Source organism: Mirounga leonina, unplaced genomic scaffold (assembly GCF_011800145.1).
Source record: "Mirounga leonina isolate KUSES-001 unplaced genomic scaffold, KU_Mleo_1.0 Mir_101595, whole genome shotgun sequence".
Lineage (NCBI taxonomy): Eukaryota > Metazoa > Chordata > Mammalia > Carnivora > Phocidae > Mirounga > Mirounga leonina.
Genome location: NW_023270158.1, coordinates 1,893,075 through 1,906,183, shown reverse-complemented (window position 1 = coordinate 1,906,183; position 13,109 = coordinate 1,893,075). Strand labels below are relative to the sequence as shown.

General features: G+C 42.7%; 1 protein-coding gene across 3 annotated transcripts in view; it reads right to left on the bottom strand.

Moving 5' to 3' along the window:
* Positions 1-13,109, bottom strand: part of ZRSR2 (zinc finger CCCH-type, RNA binding motif and serine/arginine rich 2) — a 28,877-nt gene that overhangs the window by 3,521 nt on the left and 12,247 nt on the right. For all 3 annotated transcript variants that reach the window (XM_035000045.1, XM_035000036.1, XM_035000054.1), the window contains 4 exons: positions 10,699-10,737; positions 9,965-10,083; positions 4,945-5,158; positions 560-615 (listed from right to left, as the gene is read on the bottom strand). In XM_035000045.1, the coding sequence (XP_034855936.1) occupies positions 560-615; positions 4,945-5,158; positions 9,965-10,083; positions 10,699-10,737 (428 nt within the window). The remainder of the gene's footprint in view (positions 1-559; positions 616-4,944; positions 5,159-9,964; positions 10,084-10,698; positions 10,738-13,109) is intronic.

The window sequence follows — 13,109 nt, the reverse complement described above, 5'->3', positions numbered from 1 at the left end:
AACCCTCCCAGAGGTTCTGATGCATGGAAATCAGCTTGAGTCAAAGCAGCTTAAACTGAAAGACTGGACCATTAAAAATGCACAGGTGTTTCCCATTGTCAGAGCCTCTCCTTTCTTAGCAAGGATTGCTATTTTTCTTACTACAATAATTTAACCCATTAGCCACAGCATGTCCCAGACAAACAGGAGGACAAGCAGAAAGGCTATACCAACTGCTCTCTTAGGGGGCGGAAAGCACACCGAGATTACACGGGGCTTCCATTTCTTCTCTATGCTAGTTACCCCTTTTCAGTTTGTATTTTAATTATTAAAACTATGTAAGTAAAAAGAATAACCATTGTAAAAGATTCAAAACTACGTTAAGTATCCAGCGAATGAAATACAAATGCGTTTTCAAGTCCCCTCTCTATATATTTCTGTATCAGCTCTTAATATTTACATTTTTAAAAATACCATGCATATGAAAGCTGTCTATTTAGTGGGAAAAACCCAGACAGCAACATAATTACAACACTATACCAAGACAAAATGTGAAGATGTTTATGTTCAGAATACTTACGATTGATACTGAACATACACATTGCCCCTCAGATGAGGTTCCAAGTTGCAGCTGACCTAAAGAGCAATGAAGAATTTGATCATAAAAAAAAAAAAAAAAGGACAAGAAACCCTCCAGTCATCCTAATGCACTTTGTCCAGGGGAACACTACCAAAAGTAGTTCTCATTGGAAGATTGCAAAACCCAGCTACTGTACCACTCCCAGGCCTGTTTAAGGCTTCCAGAAACGGCAGTGATACAGGCCCCAACTATGTGATCCCTGCTGATCCAGAATTGTTTTTCACAGACATGAAATGCTTCACACATACATAAAAATACAGAGAACAAAAATCAACCCATATATCTGGCACCCAGGTTCAACACCAACGCTTTCCATTTTTGATGAATGGTTAAATATGCAAAACATTAAAGACCCAGTTGAAAGCCTTCTGCCTATTCTCCCTTCCTCATCACAGGGATGAGCACACACTACTCTGAGGCTGGAGTATCCTTCACGTTCCAAATGCAAACATACATACACAAATACATGTGCACCCATCTACACAGACACCAACACTCAGATCCATATGTACACAGACAGGCATATACACATACATCAAATGCGTGCCATCAGATCCTACACATATTATGCATAGACGTGTCTATTATGAATACATGGGTATATTTATGTATACATATGCAAAGAAACTTGTATATATGTATTGATAAACAATGTACAGTATTGCTTTATACATTTTAAATTTTTACACAAATAAGGTATATTTTACATTCTTTTTTCACAGTATCATCACATAAACATAAGGACTCATTTTAACTGTACATTGGATATACCAAATCATCAAATTTATCTACTCCTCTAATGATGACTATCCAAGGTGCTTCCAACTTTTCATCAACAAACAGTGCTGCACTCAGCATTCCTGAACATGTCTCTGTGAGTAGAAGCATTTCTCTAGTATGCATAACCAGAAGCAGTGTGCCAACTTATAGGTTATATGTACTTCAAACTTCACTAGGTATTGATAAACTGCTCTCTGAAGTGGTTTTACTAATTGACACTTCCTCGCCCACTCCTGGTATTAACAGAATTTATACTTTTTTACTTGATAGGTGTGAATAATCTCACTTAATATGCACTGTTCTTATTACTAGTTAAGATTGAACATTTGATCATTTGCCTTCAAAAATGACAAATCTGGACACATAGATCAATGGAACAGAACAGAAAGCTTAGAAATAAGCCCACGATCATATGGTCAATTAATCTATGACAAAGGAGGCAAGAATATGCAATGGGAAAAAGACAGTCTCTTTTATAAATGGTGCTGGGGAAAACTGGTCAGCTACATGCAGAAGAATGAAACTGGACCACTTTCCTACACCATACATAAAAATAAACCCAAAATGGATTAAGGACCTAAATGTGAGACCTGAAACCATAAAGATCCTAGAAGAGAGCACAGGCAGTAACTTCTCGGATGTTGGCCCTAGCAACATTTTTCTAGATAGGTCTCCTGAAAGCTCACAATATATTCAGGAAAAGGACAGCAAAAGAAACAGTCATCAAAACCAAAAGACAACCCACAGAATGGGAGAAGATATTTGCAAATGACATATTTGATAAAGAGTTAATATCCAAAACATATAAAGAACTTCTACAACTCAACACCCAAAAAACAAATAATCCAATTAAAAATGGGCAGAAGACATGAACATTTTTCCAAAGAAGACATCAAGATGGCCAAAAGACACATGAAAAGAAGCTCAACATCACTCATCATCAGGGAAATGCAAATCAAAGCCACAATGAGATATCACCTCACACCGGTCTGAATGGCTAAAATCGAGAAGATAAGAAACAAATGTTGGCAAGGATGTAGAGAAAGGATGTAGAGAAAAAGGAACCCTCATGCACTGTTGGTGGGAATGCAAACTGGTGCAGTCACTGTGGAAAACACTATGGAGGTTCCTCAAAAAGTTAAAAATAGAATTACCATATGATCCAGTAATCGCACTACTGGGTATTCACCCGAAGAATAAGAAAACACTAATTCAAAAAGATACATGCACCCCTACGTGTATAGCAGCATCATTTACAATAGCCCAATTATGGAAACAGCCCCAGTGCCCATTGATAGATGAATGGGTAAAAAAGATGTGGTGTATATACAATGGAATATTACTAAAAGAATGAAATCCTGTCATTTGCAACAACATGGATGGAGCTAGAGAGTATAATGCTAAGTGCAATTAAGTCAGAGAAAGACAGAGTGATTTCATTCATCTGTGGAATTTAAGAAAACAAGGGGGGGAAAAAAGAGACAAACTGAAAAACAGACTCTTAACTAGAGAACAAATGGATGGTTGCCAGAGGGGAGGTAGGTGGGGGATGGGTGAAAGAGGTGAAGGGGATTAATAGTACACTTATCTTGATGAGCACTGAGTAATGTAGAGAATTCTGAAATCACTATATTGTACACCTGAAACTAACACTGTATGTTAACCATACTGGAATTAAAATTTAAAAAAAGACAAATCTGATTTTTTTTTATTTAATGGTGTAAGAAGGTCTTCAAATATGGATACAATTGTTTAGCTTTTATTTCCAAAATGAATGTCTACAATGTTACAAATTTGTTCTACAGTATTTTTGTTAGAGTATCCAAAAAGAGGCACAATCCATAATGATAGTTTATAACACTGTCCTTAGAAGAAAGACTAATGATAGTTTATAACACCATCCTTGAAGTCTAAAAGGCCTCAGGAGGCCACATCAGTTGCACCAGCGACCTTAGAGATCATTTAACCCAGTGGTTCCCAAGGACCCATTAATTTTCCATGATGAATTCAATGTTTTGGAACTTTTCCTACTAAAAGTTTACCAAACAGCTTTCCATTTATAACTGCTAATGTGATTAGCATGAGCTTTGATGATAAAACTAAACCGAAGGGGGTAAAAAAACCAAAAACCAAAACCAAAGCACACTGTGGCTAGCAGGTGCAGCCTGTTCTAAGTAATGATTTCCACTAACCAGGTGGGAGTTCTGAAAGCAGCTCCATCACGGACTTCATAGAACCAGTATCATGTAGGGACCCCACAAGGGAAACCACTGATGGGGCGCAATTCCCTCCCTTTCAGGATGAGGCAAAAGCAAGAAGAGGTAAAGTGACACATTCAAAAGCACAGAGCTAGTCAAACCATGCAGACCTCCCAGCTGGCCCTGCCACGCTAGAATCCGCTGCTTACGCTGGGAAGCAGTGTGAAGACCGGAAGGTGCATGCAACAGAAACAAAAGGTAAAAGGGAAAGAGAAATTTTAAAAGATTTTTTTTTTTTTAGATTTTGAACTCAGGGGCGCCTGGGTGGCTGAGTCGGTTAAGCGTCTGCCTTCGGCTCAGGTCCTGATCCCGGGGTCCTGGGGTGGAGCCCCGCATCGGGCTCCCTGCTCGGCTAGGAGTCTACACCATCTCCCTCTGCCCCTCCCCCCTGCTCCTGTTCTTTCTCTCTCTCTCCAATAACTAAAATCTTTAAAAAAAATAAAAATTGTGAACCCAGTGGACAGAAGTATAGCTTCACATTTCACGACTGCCGCCGGCTGTGCCAGCTTTCCCGTCATTGCCACCTCGCAGGACAAAAACTCACGATTTTATTTTTTTTTCCTTCCCCTACCCTAACAAAGCAAACTCATCCGGGTTTGGGTCTGCTCGAGTCACAAAGTGGGAGGCCCCAGTACGCTAGGATTCAAGCCCGGGGTCCCGTGAGCAGCCGCTAGCACCTCTGCCTTCACTCTTGCCTTGAGGGATGTTTTCCAGTAGCTGTGTACTCTGAATGGCTCTTTTTCACCCGGATGCTGCATCACAAGCCACGATTTGGGGAACACTATGTTCAGTACCGAGAGTACTGAATGAACACACTGTCAAAAAAAAAGGAATCAAGGTTTCTGTTCTTGGGTAGCTCCAGAAGAGTAAGTATCTCGGCCGGAAGGTGCAAGCAGGCGCCATCAACATCATGCAGCCAACTGAGTAAGCGGAGAGGTGTTATGCCGCGCGCACCGTGCACCGTGGCTCGGGGTGAGACCCACTACAAGGGAGGGAGGGGCTGCCTTCGCCGTCATATGCAGCCTCTAACTGAACGCTGGGACGGCTACCTGCAGGACCTTATGCAGCTCGGATTTCAGGTAGTCCCTCTGCCGTACAGGCAACGAGGACTGGTGGCAAGGGAGTCACATTTACCGAGCGCCTGGGGGCCCAACTTTGGACCAGGCCCTGTGCCATCGCACACGGCCCGCCCAGGCAAACAGCCTGTGCCCTAGCGCTTGCGTCCTCTAGGGCACTTTGGTGGGAAGTGAAGCAGTCCCCTTCTTCATGTGCATCGTGCACACCCACCTTGAACTGGATCACTTTCCCCACGTTCTTGAACTCAGGAAGCACGTCATCATAGAAGTCCAGGAACTGCTGGTAGGTTTCCTCTTCACTGTACTCTAGGCTGGCATCCGGGTCATAGTCATCCCTTCTGCACTGCTCCATTCCAAACGTTGTGAACATGCTTTTAATAAGGAGTGTGGGGCTCGAGGATGGGAAATTGTGTTTACGTGAACACCTGCATGTGAAAGGAGAACTTAAATGCAGCACTCCAAGAGTTAGCAATCACACATCAGAAGCTCCCTTTAAGCTTGGAGATAGACTCAAAGAACTTGCTTAATTGCAAGATAATAAACGCCATCCAGGTGTCAAATTGCAACACTTAAACTGCTCTAAGACTGACCGATATATATATTTGCTCTCATTAAGATGTAAAGGTGGGAATTATTTCCACATTCATATGCCATTCAGCAGCCTTTTGATGAACTTCACAAAGCCTTGTATGTGTAAAAGCATAGGAAAAAAGAAGGTCCGCTGACATGGCAGATTGCGGTGACAGGCATGAGGATACCGTATGTGGGACTCAGGAGGAAGGTGAGAACAATACAATCCTGGGTCTATACGATCTTCAACTACCTCAGGGCTTAGAGAATAGGGTAATGTAAGAGTTCCGAGCCAACAGAATAGTTCAATTTCACATATGTATATATAGCATTTCGTATTTTTCATGGCATTTTTATATTTCTTCCTCTGATCTTCGCAACCCGTGAGGACAGTTGGGGCTAGTATTGTCCCCACTTTGCAAAGCGGGAAGCTGAGGCCTAGAGAAGCACACTTACCCAAGGCGCATGGCTGCTCAGAGAGGGCCAAGAGATGGGAGTTAACCTCCAGTCTAGTACCTGTTCACTATATATGATATGATACGGAGAATTCTTGCGTCATGAGGTGGCTAACCATTACGAAAAACAACTTTCTTTTCATAGTTTAAGCTGAACCAGGTTGTACCTGAGTCATTTAAGTCTTTTACATGAGTTTATTTACTTCCCTCTCCGAAAATGAGGGGAAAAAAAAAATGCAGTTCAAGGTTCCAAACAGTCAGATTTTCCTGATTAGGTTTCCAGTTAAAAAACTGGTTAAGACAAAATTTTTAGGAAAAAATCCCCAGAACTAAGGAAGAAAAAAAGCTGAAGAAAAAGGCAAGTGCTAGAAAAATCAATCGCCTCAAAATGACTAAATGTTTTCCTCCTCCTCACTTCCCATGTCTAGCATATACATCTGTGCCCCACGTGAGACACCTCAGGGTGCCCCCCGCACAGCGCACCCGGCTCAGAGATGTGCAGTGTCCAGTCATGGGACCCTCCGAGATGATTCAGTAGAGACCTCGTGATGAGATCCGTCTTCCCAAGGATAGCTACCAACAGCACAAAGAGTGAAAGTTCAAGCTGACTGCAAGTGTCAGCGGTGAATCGGAATTTTACACGGAGGAAGCACATACAGATTTTAAACAAGGAACCAATTTAACAGGGTTAAAATTCTGCTCATGGGATTATTACATCTCAATGAACCTGGCTCTAGTTCCTAGGGTGTCAAGCGAGCATCTGAGTTTTGGAACAGAGCCCAAGTCCCTGTTGAGGGAAAATCCCCACTTGGCCTGGAGACAGTCCATACAATCTGTGTATATTCAGGGCTAGCCCTACCGCTCCTACTGAGAAGGCAGCTAAGACAAGAGATATTTGGGAAGGCAATCTATAGGTGTGATACCAAACCTGTGTGATTCCCAGAATCACTTGGAAAGAACTGAGATTTCTCAGGTTCTGTTCCAGACCATCTGTTAAGACCTGAGGGTGGGGAACCATATTTTCAGAGTAACTCCCCACTTGATCCCGAAGGTCAGCCATGTTTGGGAACCCCTGGTTTAGGCCATGCTATTTACTTATGATGCAGATATTTGAATCAAGTAAGACTGCCCTGAAATCACATAGTAAGACGTTACCCTAGCCCAAGGTCAGCCAATGAACCATGGGATCTCCAGATGCCCCCTCAGGTAGAGCTAACGGACACCTCTTTTTCTCTTCTTGAGGGAGCACTCGAGGTACCCACTACCCTCGTCCTTCACAGATTTCAAGTTACATGCTGAAATTGGGCTGCAATAATTTATTGAAGGTCTCTATAAGAAACATTTTCGGGAAAATTACGTAAGCAGCTGTTCATAAGACATCTATCGAAGTTATCGTCCACCTCCTTCCTCAGTGTCTTTATGCAGTATTCCATGGGAGAAACAGTTAGGATCTGATGCCTGGAAAATCTCAGTCTTTCCAGAGATACCACGCATTCTTCCTTTTTGGTAAGAACTAAATCTCTGCCTGGGCTGCGTTAAAATCCAGAGCCAAGTGTACTGCACACTCACAGTAACGCCCTCTCTCCTCCTTCCCTGGCTTTCCATTTATTTCATGACACTTGGGGCAGTACAGTATGAGCCCTCTTTCCATCACTTCTGGAAACCAGGGAGTTACGAATAACTACTCTAATAAGGTTTACCTTTCATCAGTGATAATGTTTTCAGGAGGGGAAAAAAAACGAACAACAACACAGAACTCCCTTCAAAGCTGTGACTCCAAGCAGTATCAACTCCAGAAAGGTCCTAGAATTGAACTGTGGACTAAGTACAAAACCAGAACCACTAAAGAAATACTGGGGTGATGGAAGTGTCTGTCTGAAGTGACAAGCCTTAACAGGAAAGAACAGCTGTGTGATTCTGGAGCAAGTCACTGCGGCTCTCTGGAAAAGGGGAACGCTTCATTGTCTCAAGGGGTGGTACTTGGATTTTGTAACTGCTCATTTCATAGAATTTTATTTCACAATTCATCACTTGAATGATGAAAATACCCAAATTGCTCTTGTATTTTGATTGCTGGGATGGTGAAATTTCATATGCCTATAAAAATACGAAGAAATGTTTACAAACTAATCTGCTCACTGTCACTATTTCCTTGGAATGACTCTCAGGGGTGGGTGGGAGAGCCTGGCGGCCCACTCTCCTTTCCACACACAAGCACTGTCCATTTAGGACTTTTCCCCTTCTCTCACCTGTGCCCATCAAAAGGAGAATTTAGAATCAGATGACCACAATCTCAGAATTCAAGGAAATGTTAGAGATACATCATAAACGAGGAATTCTGCAGCCCGAAAACCTTAAATGCCATTTGGTTCGGCTACCCACACAAATGTGAATTTACATTGAGTCTCAATTGTCTTTCAAAGGTACCTCCCATGTTTTCTTTGGTGGGGGGTGTTTAACATCAATCATTACTATTTCTTGATGAAACTAAGCATACGTTCAGGAGATTTTTCTAAAGGTAAAAGGGAATAAAGTCTCTTCTCCTTTCCTTAGTTGCTAGTTCCTCAAGAGGAGGCGTTTGCTACTGACCACATCCTACGAATCCTTTCACAGGCTTCATACAACCCCAGCTATAAACTATAAAAGGAGCTACACATCCTACATGAGTGGCTCTCAGTCCTAGGGCTCATGAGAAACACCTGAGGACATTTCAAAAGTAAGGCCGCCCAAGTCTCAGAGATTTACTCAACCGGAGGTAGGACATAAATTTTTCAAAGCTTTCTAGAGGATTCTAACGTGTACCTGGGTTGAGAGCCACTGCTCTTAAAAAACATAAAAAAGCATGAGGGCTTGACTTAAAAAAGAAAAATAAGAGGAAGAGAGAGAAAGTTTGTATTTTTAAAGAAGGACATGAAACTCATGGCTTGGATAATTTTATGAATAACATGACTGACAACATACAGTTTTCTCATTAAATACATATGAATTTGCCTACTCATAGCCCTTTTGGGATTAATAGGACCCTAAGAAATGATTAGATCTCTTCTGCAGGATGCTTAGTAATCATTAGATTTCGTCTTGGATAGATTCATTCACCATTATAAATTATTTTTCTCCTTTGAGTTGTTCATTCATAAATAAGCCAAATGATAAACATCACCAATGCCTGGCATATTATCAAGTATTTAAATATTTGCTAAATGAATGAAGACATCGACACTTAGTTCTCTACATGAATGCCTTGTTTCAAAAACACTGAGCCATGGGACGCCTGGGTAGCTCAGTCGGTTAAGCGTCTGCCTTCAGCTCAGGTCATGATCCCAGGGTCCTGGGATCGAGTCCCGCATCGGGCTCCCTGTTCAGTGGGGAGTCTGCTTCTCCCTCTGCCTGCTTCTCCCCCTGCTTGTGTGTGCTCTCTCTCTCTCTCTCTCTGGCAAATAAATAAAATCTTAAAAAAAAAAAAGAAGAGAAAAAAACAACACTGAGCCAAAAAAGGCAGGCAACGGAGTGTCTCAGAGAATAAAGGCAACCATAACAAAATGAAAATACCAGCGACCACTCAGGACAGTGTCTGCCGTATGCCCACCACGGTGTCCGGGCTTGCCCTTCATCCACTCCTTGCAGCCTCACCACCTCCTTCGAAGGCACAGAAGGCTTAAGTAACTTGCCCAAAGGGACAGCTGCTCAAGTCCGCTTCTGCACCCCGGCTCTGTTCCTGAGTCAGAGCCGACAGACTGAGAATGGGGCATTAGAATACTTTTCCTCACTCACTCGGGTCCTGTCTTTCACAGATATCCCTTTGGGCATGCCAATTTTTCAAAGCCTCTTTTGTGCACAGTGTTGGCCACTCAGAAGTAAGTAAGTAAGTAAGTAAATAAATAAAGCCAAGCTGTTCCTCCGGTCTCTTGAAATATGTTCTTTCCCCATCCAAGCTGTCCCACGTGGACTCACGCAAGCACAGGAAGACAAAAAGCACAAGGTCTCTGGGAAGCTGTGGAAGGAATGCAAAGGAAGCCCCAGGAGAGAAGTCAGCTGAGCCCGCCGGGGGAACAGAGGAGTAATGCAACCGGAGAAGCAGCAAGGATGCAGCCAACGCCTGACCGGGGACCTTTCAAACTCAAGCCCGTGGTGCTCCCAAAGAGAGAACTGAACAACCTCCACATTCTGATGCACTGAATTCTGACATGATAAAGCAAAATTAGTTACCTATCTCCAAATCTGCACGCTCCTGTTTTACTGTAGAATGGACAATTAGCTCGATCTTTCTCCATTATCCTTAAGTCCATGGGTGGCTCTGGGTTTTGCCATGTGGCACCATTTTCCAACTGTTGAAAATAACCACGACTTTATTGGTGGTGTAAAAATCCATGTATTCAAATTATTTTGGTCAAAAAAAACAAAAATAGATTTAAGAATATACACATTTAGGTCATAACAGGCAATCGAGACTTCACAATCATCCAGAGACATGCACTGTGTCTTTCTTGGCTCCCAGTCATTGCCCAGGACTGGGCACCGCTGTGGCTACGGGAAGCAGTCACTGAGGTCTCCCTGCTGCCCATCCATTCTGAATGGGGTCAAAGAACTTGTCAGGGAACCAGCCCTGAGAGAGACCCAAGTTGCTCTGTAGCAAGTTCAACCGTTTATTTTGGGACAACAGCGCGTGGTGTTGCTCACACACACTTTAAGGACTATAAGTACAGTCCATGGGGCGGGGGGTGGGGGGAGGCCACAGGGGACACAACTTGATACCATTTGCTTTTGTTCATCAAAAACCTCTTGCTGCTGTTGCTGCTGTAAAAATCACAGAGCTGCAGAAGTGATTCTGATATTCAGACGTGACCTACATAGCTTACCACAAAATTAACATTCTACTAGAGGGACGGTTTTTAAAGAAATGTTCACTGGTCTCAAATTCTGAATGAAAGGTTTGAAAATACCTCATTTTCAGCCTGCTCCAGCATCTTCTGCACAGCTTCCTACAAATGGTGCAAACATAGGACTAATGAAAACCTGCAAGTCAGGAAAGTCACGTCTGGTTTCTCTGGTTAAGAAGCTCATGTGTATTAAAAAAAAAAAAAAAACAAACACACGCCAAAGGCTTCAGGTTCTAATTTGCTTTCTACAGCACAGATCTTCTGAAAAGCTTTCAAAGGACATATAGCTGAGAATGTTTATTCAAATAGGACATTTATTAGCTCCCATTGCAAAACACAGTCTTATAATAGTTTCAGTAACAGTAATATTTAGCATATTTGATCATATATACCACATTCTAGCTTTCAAGATGAGTGATATAGTATCAGTGAATTATTATATAATGCAATGCTTAGATCAAACATCAACACTTAACAGATGTTAAATTATGACATGAACAGTAGTAATTCGGGTTGATGAAAAAATCTCAAACTTTTCGGTAAGGCAAAGGAGTCTTGCAATATACTAGTAAATTCTGAGCTCACTGTCATTTAAAAGTTTTAAATTATTCTTCACAGACTTCTCTTCCCTAGCCCCTTAAAGCATTACATAAAAGACTCCTCTGTCTAGCTGCTTGAGAATGCGACCCGGTCACGTGGGGGTCCTGGCTAACTTCACGTGCTCACAATGCAGCTCTGGGTCTTCTTCACCCCCATCCACCTGAACGCCCCGCATCTCAGTAACTGATGTTGCCATTCATTTGCCCACTTGTTCGGACTAACAACCTAAGAAGCAGAACTGGAATTCCTCTCCTTTTCCTTGCCCTCCCTGCCCATTCAGTCTCCAAGCCAGGGCCCCACCACCTCTCCCGCCACACACCCCAGCTCTGAGTACTTATCCTTACTAAGCACTCCCCTCATCCAAACCGCCGTCATGTCCTACCCGGAACAGTGGCCTTCTAACTGCTCATTCTATTTTCATTCCTGTCTCCTGGGTGACCACTCCCTGCTCTCCCCCCCTTCTTTATATACAAAAGTTAGAATGATCTGGTAAAGGTATAGATATAAATTAAATGAAGTCAAACCCTGCTTAAAAACCCCGCAATGGCTTCCCATGACACTTAACATAAAACCCAAACTCCTCCTTCCAGTCCACGAGGGCTTACATGAGCTGACCCTGCCTACCTTCCTGAGCCCCTCCCTCACCCCCACCGCTCTCTCCTTTGGTCTCCAAGATTCAGGCACCCTGACATCTTTTCAGCTCCATGCTCAGGCCTCTTCCCTCTGCCTGGACCCCTTCTCCCCAAGATCTTTGCACTCAGATATCAGCTCAAACATCGGCTCCTTGGACAAGTCTTCCTTGACCAGGCAATCTAAAGAAGTACATCCCTATCCCAATCACTATCACATGACTCTATCTATTTCTTTATAGCACTTAACATTATCTCATAGCACTTAAAATTATCTTTTTTGCTTACTTATCATCTGGCTCCCCCATCTAAAAAACTCAAGGAGAGCAGGTACTGTGTTTTTCACTGCTCTTATCCCTCTACTAGAAAAGTATCTAGCACACAGCAGAAACATGGATTGCATATCCCTTTATACATGCTTACAACCTATCTCATTTTACCTGCCTCTCCATAATGTCTCACCTGACTTCCTTTGAAACAAAAGCCTTAGCTTTTTTAAAAGAAGCCTTTGCTTTTATCTGATGCCAGAAAGACTTCAATTGAGAACATTCTACTGTTAAAATGAGAATCGATTACTCTATAAAAACAATGACAAGCTCCCAACAACTTCCCTGCCCCCTAAAAAGCTAGCATGGTCTCGCCTCATCTGTAACACAGTGCTCAAATGAAGGTGTTAAAAATCTGCACTGGAGGGGCGCCTGGGTGGCTCAGTCAGTTGAGCGTCCAGCTCTCGGTTTCGGCTCAGGTCATGATCTCATGGGTCATGGGATCGAGCCCTGCGTCAGGCTCCACGCTCAGCAGGCAGTCTGCTTGAGGATTCTCTCCCTCTACCCCTTCCTCTGCTCGCGTACTCTCTCTCACATGTGCTCTTTGTCTCTCTAAAATGAATAAATAAATCTTGGGCGCCTGGGTGGCTCAGTTGGTTAAGCGACTGCCTTCGGCTCAGGTCATGATCCTGGAGTCCTGGGATCGAGTCCCGCATCGGGCTCGGCGGGGAGTCTGCTTCTCCCTCTGACCCTCCTCCCTCTCATGCTCTCTGTCTCCCATTCTCTCTCTCTCAAATAAATAAATAAAATCTTTAAAAATAAATAAATAAATAAATAAATAATAAAATGAATAAATAAATCTTAAAAAAAATTTGCACTAGAATAAACTGATGACCTGACACACAAAAAACAAAGTTTGTGGAGGCTGCTTCTACCCTATCATGACTAGGATATAAATAAATGAATTTTTCTCCATGAA